The 22,681-nt window shown below is 43.9% G+C and overlaps 1 protein-coding gene across 3 annotated transcripts in view; it reads left to right on the top strand.

The window, feature by feature from the left end:
• dock6 (dedicator of cytokinesis 6) overlaps window positions 1-21,527 on the top strand; it is a 62,858-nt gene extending 41,331 nt beyond the window's left edge. For all 3 annotated transcript variants that reach the window (XM_079519398.1, XM_079519397.1, XM_079519396.1), the window contains 26 exons: window positions 311-406; window positions 1,709-1,849; window positions 2,493-2,606; window positions 2,801-2,971; window positions 3,531-3,670; window positions 5,361-5,530; window positions 6,173-6,324; window positions 7,362-7,544; window positions 9,215-9,341; window positions 9,928-10,012; window positions 10,579-10,675; window positions 11,226-11,360; window positions 11,940-12,092; window positions 13,084-13,242; window positions 13,735-13,835; window positions 13,987-14,179; window positions 15,483-15,626; window positions 16,105-16,236; window positions 16,375-16,389; window positions 17,106-17,231; window positions 17,351-17,440; window positions 17,535-17,771; window positions 18,089-18,232; window positions 18,385-18,491; window positions 18,587-18,760; window positions 20,035-21,527. In XM_079519398.1, the coding sequence (XP_079375524.1) occupies window positions 311-406; window positions 1,709-1,849; window positions 2,493-2,606; window positions 2,801-2,971; window positions 3,531-3,670; window positions 5,361-5,530; window positions 6,173-6,324; window positions 7,362-7,544; window positions 9,215-9,341; window positions 9,928-10,012; window positions 10,579-10,675; window positions 11,226-11,360; window positions 11,940-12,092; window positions 13,084-13,242; window positions 13,735-13,835; window positions 13,987-14,179; window positions 15,483-15,626; window positions 16,105-16,236; window positions 16,375-16,389; window positions 17,106-17,231; window positions 17,351-17,440; window positions 17,535-17,771; window positions 18,089-18,232; window positions 18,385-18,491; window positions 18,587-18,760; window positions 20,035-20,077 (3,429 nt within the window). In that variant the 3' untranslated portion in view covers window positions 20,078-21,527. The remainder of the gene's footprint in view (window positions 1-310; window positions 407-1,708; window positions 1,850-2,492; window positions 2,607-2,800; window positions 2,972-3,530; window positions 3,671-5,360; window positions 5,531-6,172; window positions 6,325-7,361; window positions 7,545-9,214; window positions 9,342-9,927; window positions 10,013-10,578; window positions 10,676-11,225; window positions 11,361-11,939; window positions 12,093-13,083; window positions 13,243-13,734; window positions 13,836-13,986; window positions 14,180-15,482; window positions 15,627-16,104; window positions 16,237-16,374; window positions 16,390-17,105; window positions 17,232-17,350; window positions 17,441-17,534; window positions 17,772-18,088; window positions 18,233-18,384; window positions 18,492-18,586; window positions 18,761-20,034) is intronic.
• The last annotated feature ends 1,154 nt before the right edge of the window (window positions 21,528-22,681 follow it).

Genomic DNA, 22,681 nt, shown 5'->3' with positions numbered 1-22,681 from the left:
ACTATTTCACAGTCCATAGTTTGAAAAAACTTTGTTTTGATCTCCAAACGTTTTCATGAAAATTAAGGACAGACCCATTCATTCCAATGAGTTGTTGGTGTTGAGCAAATCAATTTCCACACGCCGCAATTACAGTTCAATGGAGCAAATGGAGCCAGTCTTTAATCTTATAATGGTGTATGTAGTGCAGCTGAGTCTTAGTCTTACCACAAGTTGTTTTCCTCGTGTAAACTGAGAAGTGAACATAGTTTGTGTGTGTTTTTTCCTGGGTGTGTGTGTGTGTGGGGGGGCTGTGCTGGTCTCTGCGTAGCTGCTTCATGAGGAGCTGGCCCTGCAGTGGGTGGTCAGCACCAGTGCAGTGAGAGAGTCCGCCCTGCAGCAGGCATGGTTCTTCTTCCAGCTCATGGTCAGTAGTAACGCTTCCACTTGATCAACCTTACATGCTTGACACCAGTGGTACTCACATTATTTTAAGTAAAAGTATCAATACTGCAATGTAGAAATTCTAAATGTACTGTACCCACTATGCAGAATGTGCCATTTCAAGATTTCAAATGTATACAAATATTTTTGAAAATAGCAGATCTACAAGTAACTAGTAACTAAAGTTTTCAAATAAATGTAAGTAAAGTAAATGTACAATATTTGGATCCGAGATGTAGTGGAGTATTAGAAATTTAAATTAATCAAGTAAAGTACAAATACTTCAAAATTGTACTTAGGTAGAGTACTTTAGTAAATGTACTCCATCACTTTCCACTACTGGTTCCACTTGATCGACCTTACATACTTGACACACAGGAACATCTGGAGTTGCCTCATACACAAAGTGCATGGATCTTGATCGTTTCAGAATAAGTTGGAAGAGGCATTGTGGAATGTATTATTTGGATGTGATTTGAACGTCTGTGATTTACCAAAACTATGAAACAAAAGAAGAAAATGTACCGGTAGTACCTGTGGAAGTGGGATTGATTAGAGGGCTACGGTGAGGGAGTGTATGTATTGTTTGTGTTTTGTATTTTTCTGTCATTTCTTTTTACAACAGTGACTATAATTCAATACTTTTTATTGTTACATCTTATATATGAGTACATACAGAGTCCATTGGTAATCCATTACCTGTTCAGAGATTCTGTGGTAAATGGTGTATTTATAAATATAGCGCCTTTATCCAAGGCGCTTTACATAGATTACGCACACGTTCATACACCGTGGCGACTGTGGCTCAAGAGGTAGAGCAGGTCGTCCAATGATCCATGGGTCGGCGGTTCGAATCCCGGCTCCTCCTGGCTACATGTCGAAGTGTCCTTGGGCAAGACACTGAACCCCAAATTGCTCCCGATGTGCTGGTTGGTACCTTGCATGGCTTCCGCCGCAATCGGTGTATGAATGTGTGTGTGAATGGGTGAATGTAATGCACAATCTATGTAAAGCGCCTTGGATAAAGGCGCTATATAAATGCACCAATTACACCGATGGCGGCGGAAACCATGCAAGGCACCAACCTGCTCATCGGGAGCAATTAGGGGTTCAGAGTCTTGCTCAAGGACATGTTGACACTAACTCTAACTCTGGTGGTGAATTGTCTATGTTGCCTTTTACTTGAAAAACAAAATGATCTATATTATATAAAGAATATATAAGAATGGCAGTGATTTCCTAAAGCATCTAATGTCCTGTTGTTGTCTTGTTTCTTCTGTTCCAGACAAAGAGCATGTCCCATCACTTGTTCCTGTCCAACAGGCTGGATGTTCCCAGACGCCAGCGCTTCCCCGACCGCTTCGTGGACGACATTGCTGCTCTCGTCTGTGCCATAAGTGCAGATATCGCCAGTCGATGCCATAAGGTACGGAACCCACTACACCAGGGGTAGGCAACCTTAGGCACCAGTGCCAACATTGGCTCAAAGGAGGGTGATCACTGGCTCACTGGCAGAAGTTTGTGAGAGAGTATTTTTGGTTTAAAATAAACTATTGAAAACAATGTAGTCAAATAAATGTAGTCCTTCACATTTGTATGTAAATTACACCCTGCGCATTCTACATTAATTATAACTCTGGGGCGGGTTATTGCTTGAGTCTAATGATCATTATAATAATATTTAAAAAGGTTATATTTGTGGACAATCAAAATGTTGGAATTATTTATGTGGTGCCATTCAAATTATGTTGATATGGCACACTATGTAGAAATTAAAAACATGGCACTTCAATTAAAAAAGGTTGCAGACCCCTGCACTACATGAGCAAACCAAGAAATGGATTGTTCACTTGGAACTAAGTGCCTTTTTGTTTTCAGTGGGCTGAGTAGCCAACAAAAAGTTGCAAAGCCAGTGTTCCAGAGATAAGCAAGAAACAAATTGCGGCCTTTAGGAGAATGCTGGTCAACAGCAGCACCCGATCAGATCACGCGCTAATGTTGCTCTGTTGTTGTTGATGCACCATTAGCGCCTGTCATTAACATTAACATAATCTGTGTCTGCTTGTCAGGATGTGGAGCTTGTGGAGAGACTGAACAGCAGTCTGGCCTTCTTCCTCAACGACCTGCTGTCTCTCATGGACCGTGGCTTTGTGTTCAACCTCATCCGCACCTACTACAAACAGGTACATACACACACACACACACACACACACACACACACACACACACACACAGACGTATTCAACTACTCTTAACTCCCATTACTCCTACATATCTTCTCTGTCAGGGAGAAACTTTGTACCTCCAAAACTGTTACTTTTCCTGGAAATGGACAAAACAATCTGAATATCACCAACTGTGCTCTGTTCGTTCTCAGATTGCCAAAATGCTGCACACGGCCCAGAACCCCAGCTCTCTGAGTGCCCTGAGGATGGACTTCACCCGTATAGTGAGCAGCCACGAGCACTACGTCACCCTCAACCTGCCCTGCTCCACCCTCAGCCCACCGGCCTCCCCCTCCCCTTCTACGTCCTCCACTACCTCACAGGTACAACATACAATACAATGCATTTCTACTGACGCTTTCTACAATTCCAAATGCTCTCATGTGCAATCTAGTGGAAAATAGCCGATCTACAAGTTCACAATGTGTCGCTAAGCGCCGAGTTGTGAGCTTGTAGATTGGCTATTTTCACTACTTTTTAAACATTTGTTTTCTAATTTATGGAAGATCTTAAAATTTTCTTTGGTTTTGGTTTGGTTCTTTATTTGTCCTTCCTTAATTGGTGAAACCATATCTCCACAAGCTGGGTGAGGTAACCATGATGATGTAATCCGTTCTTGCATGTTCATTTCCTTGCCAAATCCTCCCAACTTTCAACCTTCTGTTTTTAAGATTATATTTAGCCCGTTGAGCTCACTTTTTACTGTCGACTGTTATTCTTTTCTCACGAGAGAAGTTATTCTTCCCTCATGATGATGATGACGACGATGATATCAACATGGTCTTCATCATTCTGTGTGTGTGTGTGTGTGTGTGTGTGTGTGTGTGTGTCTGTGTCTGTGTCTGTGTGTGTGTGTGTGTGTGTGTGTGTGTGTGTCCTCAGAGTTCAGCGTTTTCCAGCATGGTTCAGGACGGGGGCGTGGCCAGCATGTTTGAGCTCTCTGTCCCGTTCCGCCAGCAGCACTTCCTGTCTGGCTTGCTGCTCAGCGAGCTCTCTCTCATTCTGGAGCCTGACGGAGAGGGGTGGGCTCACACACATGCACACACACACACTTGTATTATTATATACTTGTGAGGCATCAAAATAGCTGAATAATGGCGGCTGTTTTCCAGTGCGTGACACCTCAGTGCAACTAAGCAGAAATCAGGCCTAACTCTAACCCAAACCCCTAACCTCTTAAAGCTGCTATAAGCAATAATATGTCAAAATTGTAATGACCTTTTGGTATTCAGACAGCCAGCAATGGGTAGAACACTCCGTAAAAAATAGCCTCTGTGACACATCTAGGGGCCGCAATCTGCATTCAAAGATTTTCCTATAAGCTTTGTCATTGGTCTGCTTCCTGATTGGTCATTGCGACCGTGTTTTTTTTTCTACCAATGACAAAGCTTCTATGAACATCTTTGAACGCAGATTGCGGCCCCTAGATGTGTCGCAGAGACTAAATTATTTTTGGGAGCGTCTTCATTGCTGGCTGTCTGAATAGAAAAGAAAAGACGCACTGTTTGGGAAGCAGTGATGTAGACGGAACAGTACCAAAGGTACGAGTGTTGTTCCTTCATAAGAAGGTCCTTATCATAGCGTTATTCTATTCCCCAGAGTGTTGTTCCTTCATAAGAAGGTCCTTATCATAGCGGTATTCTATTCCCCAGAGTGTTCTTCCTCCATAAGAAGGTCCTTATCATAGCGGTATTCTATTCCCCAGAGTGTTCTTCCTCCATAAGAAGGTCCTTATCATAGCGGTATTCTATTCCCCAGAGTGTTCTTCCTCCATAAGAAGGTCCTTATCATAGTGGTATTCTATTCCCCAGAGTGTTGTTCCTTCATAAGAAGGTCCTTATCATAGCGGTATTCTATTCCCCAGAGTGTTGTTCCTCCATAAGAAGGTCCTTATCATAGCGGTTTTCTATTCCCCAGAGTGTTGTTCCTTCATAAGAAGGTCCTTATCATAGCGGTATTCTATTCCCCAGAGTGTTCTTCCTCCATAAGAAGGTCCTTATCATAGCGGTATTCTATTCCCCAGAGTGTTCTTCCTCCATAAGAAGGTCCTTATCATAGCGGTATTCTATTCCCCAGAGTGTTCTTCCTCCATAAGAAGGTCCTTATCATAGCGGTATTCTATTCCCCAGAGTGTTCTTCCTCCATAAGAAGGTCCTTATCATAGTGGTATTCTATTCCCCAGAGTGTTGTTCCTTCATAAGAAGGTCCTTATCATAGCGGTATTCTATTCCCCAGAGTGTTGTTCCTCCATAAGAAGGTCCTTATCATAGCGGTATTCTATTCCCCAGAGTGTTGTTCCTTCATAAGAAGGTCCTTATCATAGCGGTATTCTATTCCCCAGAGTGTTCTTCCTCCATAAGAAGGTCCTTATCATAGCGGTATTCTATTCCCCAGAGTGTTCTTCCTCCATAAGAAGGTCCTTATCATAGCGGTATTCTATTCCCCAGAGTGTTGTTCCTTCATAAGAAGGTCCTTATTGTAGTGGTATTCTATTCCCCAGAGTGTTGTTCCTTCATAAGAAGGTCCTTATCATAGTGGTATTCTATTCCCCAGAGTGTTCTTCCTCCATAAGAAGGTCCTTATCATAGCGGTATTCTATTCCCCAGAGTGTTCTTCCTCCATAAGAAGGTCCTTATCATAGCGGTATTCTATTCCCCAGAGTGTTCTTCCTTCATAAGAAGGTCCTTATCGTAGTGGTATTCTATTCCCCAGAGTGTTCTTCCTCCATAAGAAGGCCATCAGTGCGGTCCACTCGTTGCTGTGCAGCCACGACGCTGACCCCCGCTACACCGACCCTCAGGTCAGGGCCCACATCGCCCAGCTCTACCTGCCACTCATCCCCATCACCATGGACAGCCTGCCGCAGCTCCACGACTTCAGCGGTTAGTTGGGCAGGGACGTCGCTTTTCCTTTTCAATGTTTTTTTTGCTGTCATTTCTATTTACTGTTTTGGACATACACGGTTTCAGTCTGTCTAAAACCGCTACTTTTCATTAAATGGAAAAAAATACCTGTGTTCCAATGGATCCAGTGTAAGTTATTATTTAGTCACAAGCTCTTGTTAATATACTTTTCAGTGGTTCAATATTTTTTAATCCTCGGACGGACTTCAACTTTCCCTCGCAAAACGTGTCAGGAATAGCTAAAATAGCTGACCCACAAGCCTCGAGTCGCGTCTCATCATGAACCTGTAGATCAGCTATTTTCACTAGTTTTTCAGTCAGTTTACCCGTAAAGCATTTTGTCATTTTAGATTTTTGTGTTGACTATTCAAAAAATAGCAGATGTACAAGGCAAGCTCACTTCGTGCCACGCTGCGAGCTTGTACATCTGCAATTTCTTTGCAAAATCTCGAAAGTGTGAGAACTACTGATTTTAGACATTTGTCGAATGGGCCTCAGGTCTTGATGGGTTCATTAATGTGAAAGTCTAATTATGGAAACACAAGGTTTTCTGCCCTGACAGCTTCCGGGTGTGGGACAACGTCATGTCTGTGTTTTATCACACGTGCCTTTTCTCCACAGACCCCTCGTCCGCCCGGGCCCGGCACGCCTCCGCCTACGTCGACGACGGCGACCCAGACGGCGGCAACACCATCAGTCAGTCTGTTGCCATGGCGATCGCCGGCTCCCCGCTGCCGCACGCCAAAGCCAACCCGTTTGCCCTGCCCACGGCGGTGAGTGATGGCGGCAGGGGTCGGTGGGGTCGCTCCTTCGGGGGGTGGGGGGGCACCACAGACCCACAGGTCGGAGATCAGCCTCTGTCTGTCTGTCTGCCACATGGGAGGACAGTGCTGTCTCTCTACACACACACACACACACACACACACACACACACACACACACACATACAGTCACAATTATTACATAATCGCCTAATGGCAATGATTTGAGATCATCGCAATACATTTTTGCTATCATTTCCATGTTGAATTCTTAAAATTATAGATAATATATTAAAAATATAGTGTTTGTCATATCTTTCCAGTGCAACTTTTGTTTACGAAGGCTAAAAGCCAAACTGAAATGTCTTCTTTTTTTTTATAATGTTCCGAACGACAGAAACACATTAAAATCGTTAATCACAATTATTTGAGTGACAGCACTGTCGGGCTGGATTACCAGCCTGGACCGCTTGCTCAGCCCAGGTGTGGGCGGAGGCTTTTGTGCTGGTTCTGGACAACCGGCGATCCGACGGGACTTGACACCGGGCACTGCACTCCCTGTGGTGGTTTGGAACGCATGTGTCAAATTTGAAGTCGGTGGGGCAAACGGTTCTCGAGTTACGTGGATTTACAGACGTACACACACAGACGTGGTGCTTTTAGCGATACTAGAACAGTGCCCGTTGGGGGGTGATCAGGTGTGATCAAGGCTAACAAAGGGTGAGGCCACGCATTATTGTGGTGGTGTGGAACACGTGTGTCAAATGAATGCCCCACCCAGTTATTATGTATGTGTCCCTTATACGCCCATATGGAGTTCTTTGTCAGGCATGCCAAATGAGGATTTGTGCCGGTTCTGGACAACCGGAAATGTTATTATTATATTATATTATGTTGAATCATTTTGAATTGTAATAAGCGTTTGAGAACTACTGATCTAGAAGGCATTTGTAGAATCGCCCTCCAGTCTAAATGGGTTAAAATGTTGACGTCCTCACAAGTATAGTGATGCAAACGTGTGTGTGTGTGTGTGTGTCCATCATCCTCAGGCGGGGCGTCAGTGCAGCTCTCTGTCTGCAGAGTGCAGCAGGACTCTGCTGGTGTGCTTCCTGTGGGTGCTGAAGAACGCCGACGGCTCTCTGCTGGAGCGCTGGGTGTCTGACCTGTCCGTGCTGCAGATCAACCGTCTGCTGGAGCTGCTGCACCTCTGTGTGTCCTGCTTCGAGTACAAGGTACTACCTCTGTGTGTCCTGCTTCGAGTACAAGGTACGCTACCTCTGTGTGTCCTGCTTCGAGTACAAGGTACGCTACCTCTGTGTGTCCTGCTTCGAGTACAAGGTACGCTACCTCTCTGTGTCCTGCTTCGAGTACAAGGTACGCTACCTCTGTGTGTCCTGCTTCGAGTACAAGGTACGCTACCTCTGTGTGTCCTGCTTCGAGTACAAGGTACGCTACCTCTGTGTGTCCTGCTTCGAGTACAAGGTACGCTACCTCTGTGTCCTGCTTAGAGTACAAGGTACGCGACCTCTGTGTGTCCTGCTTCGAGTACAAGGTACGCTACCTCTGTGTGTCCTGCTTCGAGTACAAGGTACGCTACCTCTGTGTGTCCTGCTTCGAGTACAAGGTACGCTACCTCTGTGTGTCCTGCTTCGAGTACAAGGTACGCTACCTCTGTGTGTCCTGCTTCGAGTACAAGGTACGCTACCTCTGTGTGTCCTGCTTCGAGTACAAGGTACGCTACCTCTGTGTGTCCTGCTTCGAGTACAAGGTACGCTAACCGCCCGGAAGGCTCGCCCCAAAACACGAGTCGTAAGGTTAGATGTAGGTTTAGTTTTACTGAGGTTAGTTACGTTTCGGAATGCCTGGTGGCAACCGTTGCGAGGTCGTCGGATTTTACCAGGGGCGAGGGTGTTTTGGGGCGAGCCTTTTTTTATTCCAAGGTAAGGTACACTGTAAACGCCTGACTTAGTTTAGCTCTGAGAGTGTGCAAATGTAACCTTAACATTTTGTACACAGACATAGTTACAAATGGACAAATTCCCACTTAGGAATGTACTGTGTACTCAGCTGTTATTAGAGCCACAAGGACCTTTACCACTGAGGATTCTCACTGCAATGCCCAATTTGTTATTATCCTCTGCTTTAGTTTGGAATACTTTTACTTGGCACAGAACACACTACAGTTACTTTTATATTATGTACAGTAATTGTACTTTGTTATTAAAGAGTAACGAAACCCCCAGGCAGTAGCACTATCCATGACGACCTTGCAGTTTTTTACAAAAGGCAAAAATGTGATTTAGCATGTTATGTAGACATATTTGTAGGTTCAACGTAAGCAACACATCTGCAGCTATTCAATTTAATAGTGGGTGTGTTACATTTGGATGTGCCAATGTGCAGGCATTGACAGTAGTCTACAGTATTAATACTATCTGTGCTTGCACATTGGCACACCTAAATCCAACGCACACATGAATTAACTGCAGCTGTGTTGTGTTGCATCACAGTGTACTGAGGTCAGCCTCCTAATGTTTTGAACCTTTTAGATTGGCCTTGGCTTTTGTTCCCACTTTTTATATTACCGTTTTTATTTTATTTTTTACTATACTGCAATATCAATATAGTTCCTAGCACACTACACCAAGTGGTTCTCAAACCATTTTATGTCAAGGATGCCCAAATTGATCTGTATTTGTCCACAGACCCCCTTTCAAAAAGACATTCGACCAGCAGGGACCCACCAGCAATGCTGAAAGACCCAGGCAGATAGTTTTCTGTTGTAGCGCCCACACTGTGGAACAATCTTCCACCTCATGTTAGAGAGTGTGTGTGTGTGTGTGTGTGTGTGTGTGTATCTACTGTCATTGATGTCCATTGTTGTCCATGGCGGTGTTTGCAGGGCAAGAAGACTCTGGAGAGGATCAACAGCCTGACGTTCAAGAAGTCTCAGGACATGAAGGCCCGCCTGGAGGAGGCCATACTGGGAACCATCGGAGCACGACAGGAGATGGTGCGCCGCAGCAGAGGTGACTACCGCACGTGTGCGTGCGTACGTGCGTGCGTGCGCGTGCACGCATGCACGCACGCACGCACACATACATACATAAATTTCAATTTCTTTATTTGAGTCCACATTTATAGAATACATTATCAAGGGCACAACCTTTTTTCAGTTGCTTCTGATGTCCCACACGCTTGACACAACATGTGTCTCGGTGCTTGAATCCAAACAAGTCCAGAATGTAAACGACACATGTACATGAACGTATTCACAGTCAACATTGGTCATACACTTCAGTCTGCCATATTACCGACACCAGAGACACACACACAGAAAGACACACACTCCCTGTAACATCCAAGCCAGATCCAGGCACCCTAAATCAAAATAAAAACCCCTGGTTGTTGCTCGACACGATGCACAAAACGGGTATGAAATATGAATCAGGCGTAATACTCATGTTTGCGTTGGTAAATGCCTGTGTGGTGTATGTCTGTGTGTTGGTAAATGCCTGTGTTGTGTATGTGTGTGCATTCATTCGGTAAATGCCTGTGTTGCGTATGTGTGTGCGTTCATTCGGTAAATGCCTGTGTTGCGTATGTGTGTTCCAGAGCGGAGTCCCTACGGAAGCCAGGAGAACGTTAGATGGAGGAAGAATGTTACTCACTGGAGACAGAACACAGACAGAGTTGATAAGTGGGTCATTTACATGTGAAGTCAAATTTAAACTGTGTCTCACAAGGGATATATTATGAAAGATTCAATTAAAACCTTTTTTCTTTCATCTCACTTAGGGGTGAAACCGTTGATTGGATTACAATTTTAGGAGTAGAATAATATACTGTATCTGGCGATGTAGCATGCAAATATGTGCTATTTATTTGCACCACAATGCAAATGTTTGTCTTTGTTAAATATTATAGACTGTAAGGTAAATTTAAGCAAGATGTCTGTTATGATTTTTGTACCCTTATTATGGTCTAAATGAATCACACAGACGCATTAAGTAATTATGAAAATTATCTCTTAATTGGAGCCCTAGTCTCAGTCTTTGACTGTATTAAACATACTGCATGCTTCGTTAATCCATCTGAACGGGAACCCCTTTTGGTGTTTTAAGCATTATGTCATACTTTAGCTGTTGAAAAATAGCAGATCTACAAGCTCATAGCGCAGCACCAAGTGCCGCGCTATGAGCTTGTAGGTCTGCTATTTTTGAAAAAATCGTGAAAATGCTGCTAATGCTAGTCGTCTATTTACAGGACTAAGGCTGAGATGGAGCAGGAATCTGTGGTGGACGGGAACCTGGCTACCGAGGCCTCTCTGATCGTGCTGGACACACTGGAGACCATAGTCACGGTAAAAAGCACAGAGATCAAACCGTGACATTGTTTCAGATGGCACACTCAGATGGCACACTCAGTGTTCATTTGTCCACCTGTAACTCGAAGAGGGTACAAACGTTTCCACATGGACCATGTTTGAACCGTCAGAGTTAAAGCAGCGCTATGGAACCTTTTTTTAAGGGGGCTAGCCCCTCCTATATTCAGCTATTAGTGTAGATTTTTGTCTTACACAAACATTAAATTCCCATTGACAATGAATGAAGAATTTTACGTCATAGTGTCTGAGCAAATCGGCTATTTTTGTCTTACACAAACATTATACTGTATTACACTGTATTACTATAGGGGAGACGATGAGTTTCATCCTGGCATTTGCCAAGGAAGGCACCAAGGCAGAACTGCCAGTCAAAGCGATGACTGGCCAATCACAGCGTGTCCTCGCTGGGTAATGAAATGAAAGATGTTGGCTGCCATGTTATGTGTCCAAAGTGGCCACTGAACTGATAACCCCGAACTACATAGTGCTGCTTTCAGTCAATCTAAATGCGTGGTGTTGTGTTCAGACGGTGGTAGCGTCGGAGCTGAAGGAGAGTGTCCTGGGCGGTGTGCTGAGGGTCCTCCTCCACAGCATGGCAGGGAACCAGAGCGCCCTCTTCCTGCAGCACTGTTTCACCACACAGAGGGCTCTGGTCTACAAGGTGACGGAATAATGGTCCATTTTGACATTACAGAATATAAAAGCAATGATATCGTTGCTGTCAAGCAGAAACCTCTTATGTCCATATTATAACTTTTCCCCCCCCCCGTTAATGGATGCCCTAATAAAATACCGTTGACGCTTTAGTGGAGCGATTAACAAACTTTTTTTTTTGGCCGTGCACCCCCTGTTACCTTCCAACCTAGCTAACAGACCCCCTACATGGAAATGAAATATAGTATATTTTTATTTGCAACATATGTGACATATTATTTGAAATTGTCCACATGCATATATGTTGCATAAGATACTGTATATAGCTATTTCCTATATCCACATATATGCATGAACCTGAATATGGCATACAATATATTCTGCATATACTTGCAGAAGGCGCTCGCACCACAGAGGGTGCACGCACCACCGTTTGGGAATCCCTACTTTAGTATGATACTGTAGTATGATCAATTAGGGCCTAATTGATCATACTACAGCATCACACTAAAACATCAAAAGTGTTTTTACTGTTTTTGAATTTGAATCCTGAAAAGTAACAGTTTTGTTGTGCGTGCATGCGTAGTTTCCAGAGATGCTGTTTGAAGAGGACACTGAGCTGTGTGCTGACCTGTGTCTGCGTCTGCTGCGTCACTGCGGCAGCAGCGTGGCGCCCGTCCGAAGCCACGCCTCCGCCTCACTCTATCTGCTCATGAGGCAGAACTTTGAGATCGGAAATGTAAGTGTGTTCAGTTCTGTTGGAAAGGAGAACGTGAGTGTGTTTAGTTAGAAAAGGAAAGCACTGGAGCAGACTGATGGAAAATAGAGTTTGATAAGTGGGGCGGCAGTGGCTTGGGGGTACAGTGGCTGGTAGAACAGCCAGATAGGAACCGTGAGGTTCCCAGTTCGATCCTGGGCTCCCCCAGAGTTAGCGTCGAAGTGTCCTTGAGCAAGACGCTGAATCCCTAATTGCTCCTGATGTGCAGGTTTGTGCCTCACTGCCTTGCATGGTTTCCTCTGCCATCGGTGTATGAATGTGTGTGTGTGTGTGTGTGTGTGTGTGTGTGTGTGTGTGAATGGGTACATGTAATGCACAATCTATGTAAAGCGCTTTGGATAAAAGCACTATATAAATGCACCATTTACCATTAATATAAGAATGTCTCTTCATTGTGAGCGAACACATGCATTTTCGTACAGAAAATCAGAGATTTCAGAGCACTGGTTCAGCTGCAGGGCAATGCTCAAGGGCTCTCGGGGAAAGTGGGCACCCTGTACTGTACAGTCTCCTGTCACCAGTGTCCAGCTGGAATCAAACCAGCGAACTTTAACTCTGTGGTGGTGATCTTTAAGACCCAATTTATACTTCTTTATACTGTACAATCTACAATCTCACAATGTGTCGCAAATTTCCTAGAGCATACATTACACATTATGTCAATGCCAACCTGTCACCCCGTAATATAAGTCCATCAGTGTGCTCCAGTGAAAACCCCCTCCTCATACTATTGTCCTATAGTGAGAGGATCACACTCATCTTTACAAGAGGTTGAAGTGCAGTGACTAATCCAAAGTCTTTAGCTTTGCATTTTTGATACATTTTCATAACCATGGAAGACGAGACAGTAATTTATCCACAGACTACACACGTGTGGGAATACATCATCAAACCTGGAGTACATTTGTGTTCACAATGATGATGTTGTGCAACACCTTGGTCTTGGACCCAGAACTTTGCTAGGGTGAAGATGCAGGTGACCATGTCTCTGTCCTCCCTGGTGGGAACGTCTCAGAACTTCAACGAGGAGCACCTCCGGCACTCTCTGAAAACCATCTTGACGTACGCTGAAGAGGACCATGAACTGAGGGACACACCCTTCCCAGAGCAGGTACATGTGAACACACAAGTATAAAAAAGTCCTATAGGCATTTAGCAGATGATCTCATCTTATGCAACTTACAAAGTGCAAGGACGGAGAAAGCTCCATGGACCTTTTATTATTACTACCATGTGATAGAAGAATGAAGGTCATTACACACTGCGAGCGTTTATTTTGTGGGATTAATTCACATTACGGTAAGTTAAACTCCTGATTGTGTACTACATCCACACGGAACACAAATATTACGCAGCAATAAAGCGACATAATGTATTTTTGAAACAAGATCGATTTTTCGCTCTGAATAAAAGCATCAATATGTATGAATTTACTCGTTAAGGACCTTAAGTGTTAAGGAAACAGGTATAGGCTACAATCACAGCCGTCACTCTAGTCTTTACAGCATCCGTAGTAGAATGAAAAGGTAGAATGTAGAAAAGTAGTCTGTCTGCAGTGGTGATGTTGAAGCAGGTCGTGCTGAGTTGCTGTCTCAACTCATAGGTCCAAGATCTGGTTTTCAACCTGCACATGATTCTAACCGACACTGTCAAGATGAAAGAACATCAGCAAGACCCAGAGATGCTCATTGACCTGATGTACAGGTACTGACCCAGAGATGCTCATTGACCTGATGTACAGGTACTCGCATGTACAGCAACATGTTCTTGCAATCTGTTCATTATATAAGTCCAGCCTTGCTTGGCGAGTCTCATCTCGTTGTAGTTTGATCTTTCCCTCTGTGTCTCTCTCTAGGATTGCTAAGGGCTACCAGAACTCTCCAGACCTCCGTCTCACGTGGCTACAGAATATGGCCGGGAAGCACTCTGAGAGGGGGAACCACGCCGAAGCGGCCCACTGCCTGGTCCACAGTGCTGCCCTAGTGGCAGAGTACCTCAACATGCTGGAGGACTGTCGCTACCTGCCCATCGGTTGTGTCACCTTTCAGGTTAGCGTGGGTTTGATATTGGATTAAACTCATGAATGAGTCACACATATGTTGAGGGCCTCTGTAAATGACTAAAGTCTCGGCTAGAAAAATATGGCAAGAACTTGGGGAGATGAAAAGTAAAGCCATACTCAAAAGTACAAAAGAAAACAAATGAAACGGGTTGGAGATCCCAGCCACACAGAACAGATGATGGGTAAGCTACTGAGCCAGCCATGCAATGGGCCGTGTGAACCCAGCTCTTGTCCACATAAACTACCGAAACCAAAGATAAACCACACTAAACCCAAACAAAGCTTGATAACTGGACTAGCAGTAAGCTCCCACCCAAAACTATGATAACAAAACCTGACATACAAAAAAAGCAAGCCTGAGGGATAAACAATGATGGAAAAGGAAAGAAAAATACAATACCCAAAAAGGCTGCTGTGTGTGTGTGTGTGTGTGTGTGTGTGTGTGTGTGTGTGTGTGTGTGTGTGTGTGTGTGTGTGTGTGTGTGTGTGTGTGTGTGTGTGTGTGTGTGTGTGTGTGTGTGTGTGTGTGTGTGTGTGTGTGTGTGTGTGTGTGTGTGTGTGTGTGTGTGTGTGCGCACGTTTAGTCTGATTCCTAACCACATGAACCCTAGCGTCTCTATTTGGAGCATGTCATAATAGACGAACGTTTGGCAAAACAGGCAAACATTCAGTGAAAATAGCAGATCTAGAAGCTTGGAGATTGCTATTTTCAGAGAAAGAGGTTTTGTTTAGAGGGAAAAAAGGAGGAGCTAGTACAGAGCTTTGTGGGACCTCGGGCAACACAGTATAATGTGGTTTAAGTGGTTAGTTGATTTCAGGTTCACCATTCCTAGAGGAGGTACAGTAGGTAGTTTAGAGAGCACAAAACATACCCACAAGTTGTGTGCAACAGTGCACATCAGGGTTCAGGTGGCGCAGTGGTAAAGTGTCCACCGTGGTGCATGCGACTTTGTTGAGCGTCTACAACACCAACACAATTTGATCCGTGTTCAGGGGAAGGAAGCCGGGCCGGGAGGGTGATATTTGTCACTGCACGTAATCCTACGGGCTGGGGGCGACACCTGTCACCAGGGAGTGTTGGGTGGGAGGAGTAGGACAGAGGCTCTACGTCCTCCCGGTGGGGGCTCCTCACTCGTAGGTGAGCCAGTAGGAGACAACAGCAGAAATGTGTGTAGGGAGGAGCTTATTGGCATAATGAAAATAAATAAACAGTGCACATCATGCAGGGCTTCCACTCAGCCATACGTAACACTTTTGTTTTGACATGTCTCTCCCTTTTCCACCTGCAGAATGTTTCCTCCAACGTGCTGGAGGAGTCTGCGGTGTCTGATGACATCCTGTCTCCAGAGGAGGAGGGGATCTGTGCGGGGAAGTACTTCAGTGAGTCTGGTCTGGTGGGTCTCCTGGAGCAAGCGGCTAACTCTTTCAACATGGTACGGATAACACAGCTCATAGTTGTGTCAAGTCCCTTTATTGTCCATTTCACCCACCAGATAATGCATTTATTCATTTGCACTGACTGTGCACTTTATAGACAGCACTTTATAGACAGTAGACTAGACATGAACAGCGGCCAAACAGGACATTTACCAACGCACACACACATTATTTTCGTAATTCTATCAATGTTTTTTGGTTTTGTTTAGTCACTTAAGTCACTTAAGCCCTAATTCATACACATAAAGCGATTATTAAATTGATTATTTATGTTATTTTTTATGTTTATGTTATTTATGTTATTCGTTGCACACATACACAGTACACACATACATGTACATTCCACCGTTCACCAGTGCATAATACTATCAACCCCGCCATCTGTGGATGGAACCAGCTTCTGGGGTTGCCTCCCTATCTTTCGGCCGCTGTCAGCCCACAAGCACATAGATTATGTGCCAACATGTGTTTCAGGCTGCCATGTATGAGGCCATAAATGAAGTGTACAAGATCCTGCTGCCCATCCACGAGGCCAACCGAGACTTCAAGAAGCTTTCCACTGTCCACGGCAAGCTGCAAGAGGCCTTCAACAAAGTCTACAACCAGGTGAGTTCACGCTTCCATCCTGCTCTCAGGAGTGCTGGACTGGGTTTTATTTGTTGAAATAGATTAGAAAATAATCTCTCACTTGATGTTCATCTCACACATGCTTTTATTTTTGATGTTTTTCCTCAACTCTTCTAGAGCTCAGGATGGGAGGTAAGACATTTATCTTTACTTAAACATGTTTATATTTATCAGACATACTTTACAACAGTTACAGCTACTTAATTTGAATTAAACCTGATGTTTTCCCTTTCTTTCCTGTGGCTTCTTCCCTGGTCCTGGCCCGTTTGAATAACATTTTATTGGTGAGTGAAATTGCACTAAAACATCTCCCTGCACTTATTCAGACAAATGGCTGGCCCTCACACTTTCACATAGTTGGGTGAAGCCCATGTTACGAGAGCAACTGGATTCAATTTTCCTGAGCCTGCTCGTTGATCTTTGTGGTTTCAGCTGGTTTTAAATGTTGCAACATGTCAACTAAAGGCAGAAAGCACTCAATTTCTGTCTTAACAGTATGTTTTCACACTGTCCCCCAGGATTGTCATATTTCTGTTGGTAAACATGCAATGTTGTTTTCTAGAGAAGGAATGTTTTCATTTGGGGTTTATCCATCACACTGGAGAATGACAGGGAATATTGATGGGCTGCGGGGGGAAGGGGGTGGGAGGAGGTTCTTTAATTTCTAGCTCACTTTAGGTAATTCATAGTCACTAATCTATCGTTCTTTCCTAAGCCACTGTGTATGCTCGTTCTGAAATGGATTGTTATTCCTGTCTAATCTTTGGTCATCAGCATTTTTTGTTTGTTTGTTTTTCCGCAACACCCTTCAATCCGCTCTTCTCTTTCATCTCCTCTTCAGTGTGTAGAGAATGTTTGGGACTTACTTCCGGGTGGGCTTCTATGGCTGTCGCTTTGGAGACCTGGATGAGCAGGAGTTTGTCTACAAGGAACCGTCAATCACCAAGCTGGCGGAGATCTCCCACAGGCTGGAGGCACGTCATCTGCAGCTAAAACAAGCCTGAATGATTTCTTTGTGGCGCTGAGCTAAATATTTGTAAAGATGACTGATTTCCTGTTTGTTTGTTTGGGGTGTGGTGGGGTTTTAATACAGGAGTTTTATTCAGAGCGGTTTGGGGAGGATGTGGTGGAAATTATAAAGGACTCCAACCATGTGGATAAGAACAAAATGGATCCCAATAAGGTACAAGCCAGAGAGACAAAGTGAACGCTCATACAGTCTAATACCCATTTGTCAGAACAGGTGTTTGCACTCACTGTGTTTGTCTTCCTTTCAGGCCTACCTCCAGATCACCTACGTGGAGCCTTTCTTTGACACCTATGAGCTCAAGGAGAGAATCACCTACTTTGACAAGAACTACAACCTGCGTACCTTCATGTACTGCACCCCCTTCACGTTGGACGGCCGAGCCCACGGCGACCTTTATGAGCAGTACAAACGCAAGACCATACTGACCACCTCGCACGCATTCCCCTACATCAAGACACGCATCAACGTCATCCACAAAGAGGAGGTATGGATGAGTGTCTGGAACATAAATAGAATAACCTGGTTTGAATTAATTTCATGGTTTGTTTATTGGTTTGGTTATTCTAAAGCTGCTTCCTTTGACAATGTGTGTGTAGTTTATGAATTTAGCTTCACAAACGTGAAAGTGTTCAGTGGCAAACACTGCATGGTACATGCTCGATGCTTGTGTGCATGTCCTAGTGTTGTGACGGTTTTATGCTCATTTGGCCAAATGTAAATGATATAATATAATTTATAAATAAATCACATATAAGCGCAAAACCAGACTTTTAAGTGACTTTGATTGCTTTGATTGTCCAGATCATTCTGGTTCCCATGGAAGTGGCCATTGAGGATATGCAGAAGAAGACTCAGGAGTTGGCCTTTGCCACCACCCAGGAGCCTTCCGACTCCAAGATGCTGCAGATGGTGCTGCAGGGTTCTGTGGGCACGACAGTCAACCAGGTGCTTGTATTTCTATTTAGAGAGCAAGAGCAACTGGTCATTTTACAGCATGTACAGTAATACACCATGAAAGGGTTTATATTTGTTAGTGAGATGTAAGGAACTAGCAGACATTCCTATGCAGATATGTAACCCATTCCTCTCCCTCACAGGGCCCCCTCGAGGTGGCGCAGGTCTTCCTCTCCGACATTCCTGATGACCCCAAGCTGTTCCGCCATCACAACAAGCTGCGCCTCTGCTTTAAGGACTTCACGAAGAGGTGATGACACACGGCCGAAGCCCCAGACACCACAGAAGAACCAATCAAAACAAAAGCCTTGACTCCCTGTGTCTCACTCTGCTCTTGTCATGCAGGTGTGAGGACGCCCTGAGGAAGAACAAAACCCTGATTGGTCCAGATCAGAAGGACTACCACAGGGAAATGGAGAGGAACTACAATAAGCTGAAAGAAGCCCTGGGTCCCCTCATCAACCGCAAGATCCCCCAGCTGTACAGGTCCCTGCCGGCTCCCGCTGCACAAACACAACGGTAACTCGAGACGCTGCACATGCCGCCCACGCAGACCGGTACACAAAATGACCTCACACTCCTCCACAGAGAAACGCTGCTTTACAAAATGTGAAGCACAACAATAGCAACATGACACCTAACCATATTGTACCCCAAGGTTCCAGACTCGTGTTTCATACGTGACTTGTAGTAACAGGACCCACAATAATGGCCTGCTACATGATAGATTAAATGGATGCTAAATGGCCTAACACATGTTCTACGACCATGTTGAACATTAATTATATAGGAGGTGCCTGGTGCAATTGTTGAAATGCTGGAACCTGATTTGCTATATAGAAACTAACAGTATATCATTTGTGTTTTTCACTGCTTTTGGCAGCAGCATGTAACTAATGGTTGGAGAACTGTCAGGTTTATAATACAAAGCAGAACCATAGACAAACTGCATGAGCCAGAACAACATTATGATAGCAACGCTGGGTTCAACTAGTTCCTTTCATTCTGCAGCTTGATGACAGACACAGCTGATTACCAGCTATCAACTGGAATAATGTTGAATTCATTCAATAGTGGTGCTGCACATTTAATCGAAAAATCACACCCGTGTGAAGTGAGTGGTGCAACTCCGCGTGGGGGTCCCGGGGGGGCGAAAGTTCCAGACCCACAGGAACGCACCCAGGGTGCCGGCACGATTCCGGCGAGCCGCCTCGCGTCCGAAACGGTTGAGAAATGACAGTTACAGTGTGGGGTCCCTCTACTGTACCCTCAACTGTACTGTACTCTTACTGTACTGTCACACCCAAAATCACCATATTTACTCTTATGTGTTTTGCTACAAGAGAGAGACTTTAGGAGAGGTTTAAGTCAAGCACTTTGATGTCTGTTTAAAGCCACAGTAGTTGGCTCCAGGTGCCGCATTTTGAATGTAGTAATGTTCAGCGACTACAGACTAAAGACACTAAATGTGTGAGAATCGTGATTCTCGAGAATCAATTATTGTGGAGGAAAATCAAGATTCACATTTGAGCAAGAATCGTGCAGCACTATTCAATAGTGTCAACTGATAATTGACAGGTGCATCACCTCCAGCTGGCCTGATGAGGCACCATTCACACTTTTATATTGCTCATTTGATCACTTGTTCAGTAGTTATGAGTGAGTCTTCTTTGTCAATTTAACCACGTCTAAAACATTTTTTAGAAGTGACCAAAATGTTACACAACAATACGAAATGGAGCAACCGAACTGAAAATGTCAACATTCAACTTTGCCTTGTTGTCTTCTCATAGGAATTCCTACAGCCGCTCTAGTCTTCGCAAAGTGGACTGCTGAAGAGCAGAGGCCCGGCAAAAAGAAGAAACTACAGTACAAGCTTAAGAAAATGTGTCTCATTATATCCTTTTAGCGCCCCAGCCCACACCAACTGTCATGAGCACACGGGCAAAGACTGCATCCTCCCCCCCAACCGCACCTGCCTACCACCCAGATCGCCACTCATTAGTTCTCCCCCCTTCACCCCTCCCTCATTTGTATCTCACTCCTATAGGAAAAAGAAAAACCCTCATCTGTTTATACTGGACGTTTATCTGCACTGTAAACATAGTCATTTGGTGTACGGTTCTGTCTCCTGAGAATCTGAGTTCCTGCCTTCAAGGGTAGTCCGGCCACGAAGCACCCATGGCATGGAATGACGTGGTGATTTTAGATTTTTATAGAACGCCCACCTGCCCGGCATCCAGGCACTCTCTGAGCAACTTCTGTAATTGCGCGTTTGTTTTGGATCCCTTGTTTGTGTTAGAGTGTGTCTGCTCGACTGCAGAGGATCGCGGTTTCTTTCCATTTGCCTGTGTATATGTCATGTTTGCTGTTGAAAGGGCTGTTACTAGCACTGTGAAATGAGTGAGGGCCCGTCACTCATAGAGTCTTGTGTCCTTTCTGAAAGTTCAGTTCAGTTATTTTTGTTTTACTTCATTGTGTTACGGGACCAAGCAGTAGTAAACTGACATACAAAACAAACTAAATCTTCCCAGGGAGCTTCTCTGGTATCAACATACCAAATAACTGACATTCCTCCGTCATCAAGTTCTCACATTCATCCGCCCATCTCTCATTATACGAATTCATTATAGAGCAGAGATAAGGATCGTACTTTCCACACTTGAGAGGCCTCAGTCCAAATTCTGCTGAGAGGCAATACTGTAGGAGTTAAAGATGTAAAGGTTTATTAGCATGGGAAGAAATGGGCAAGACAATGTTTTTAAATTGGATTTATGTTTTGTTTTTAAAACACTGTGAAATTCTACTAGAATGCACTGACCAAAACCGTCACAATAGAGATGTTCGCCTTGGAAGCACTGCCCCTGACAAGCTGTCATGCAAGTCCAAGAATGTTTTTAACTAGGACCTTAAGTGTAACGGTAGTTTGATTTATAAATGGAGTACCTTAATGGAATACCTTAATTTTCCTGTTAAGAATGTCCTGTTGTGGTTATATTTGAACAGGTGTCAAAGCATGTGTCCTATATCTTATCTTCCACTGGCTACAGAAGAATTATAATCCATGTAGCTGATTTCTAAACTACTGTATTGGAACTACTGTAGCTATTGTATTGCACTATTGTATCCAAACTCCAGCACCTGCCACTGTACTACTATTATGATCTCTGCTTTTGTAAGTTGGTCAAAATGTTCTTTTGTTTTTTTTACCAATCAGAGCTGCGTACTTGTTATTTATTCATGTCAAACTTTTTTACTGCTTCTATTAAAGTTTTCTTCTTTCTCATTTGGGGCCACTGTTATTTGTGTTTATGTATAGATTTGAATGAAACGGCTAAAGGATAACCGTAGCCTACTACTGATGAATTACACAACATCCTTCTAAATGTGTCAGTTATGACAACATTGATCTTCATTCACATGTAGCTTAATTACAGCTTAACCTCCATCCAGATCTAAAGATCGCACATTTAAGTCATATTATTCATATATTCATATTCATATTGCCCTACCATAACTGGGTAGTATACTATAGGAATAGGCCTAAATAATTTGTCCCGTTTAGCTGTTTGTTTCTTCCTGAGCATATGGATAGGGCATATGTTTCTATGCAAGTTAACACTAAATCAATGCAAACCCCATGTCTCAGAATCTATCTGCGTATGCAGTTCCTCAATGCAGTGCCCATCCAGTTGTAATATGGCCATATGACATCATGTTATGAAATCATATCCGTAAATATCTCCTGAAAATAATGAATGGAATTGAGGGTTTTTTCCCCATATTCTCAGCCATTTTGAAAATGTGACATGTTTTACGATGTCACGTGATTAGATATAATACAACTATTACACGCAAATAAAACAAATTGAAGCTTATGCCTACCAAATGGGTTATTAGGATTTTATAGTCGAATCAAGACCCAAAAATGAGTTAACCAGACTGACCACAGACCACAAACCTACCAGTTTGAAGAGGATTTATGCAAACGGAAACATTAATAGCCGTTTCACGACTAGAGAAAAACAATATCCTCATGCATTATCACATCCCAATTTAGATGATTAAGACGATGATTGAAATGTGCAAATCATATGATTTGCAAATATAAAATCGATAAAATACTATAGGCCTATAGTATAGTCTGTAATTCTGCAAACTGTTAATACATATTTAAATCAATCAAACAATCAATAGTCTTACTCTTGATCCAAGACTATGATGCAATACGTTTGGACCATAGGGGTTTGGACGTTGTATTTGGATATAACTTCATCATCGCACGGTGTCGCTTGGCTTGCCGAAAGGAACCGGGTATAAACGAGGCTTGGGTTCGACTACAGTGTGTCCACTTCCACTACATAACCTCGCCTCACCAGGCTTTCCTCCGAGGTGGAAAGGCGAGGTTATGTGTCCACTGTGTTTTCTACGTAGCGGCGG

Source organism: Electrona antarctica (genome assembly GCF_951216825.1).
Source record: "Electrona antarctica genome assembly, chromosome: 14".
Lineage (NCBI taxonomy): Eukaryota > Metazoa > Chordata > Actinopteri > Myctophiformes > Myctophidae > Electrona > Electrona antarctica.
The sequence above is the reverse complement of the archived record's forward strand: the minus strand, read 5'-3'. Positions and strand labels throughout refer to the sequence as shown.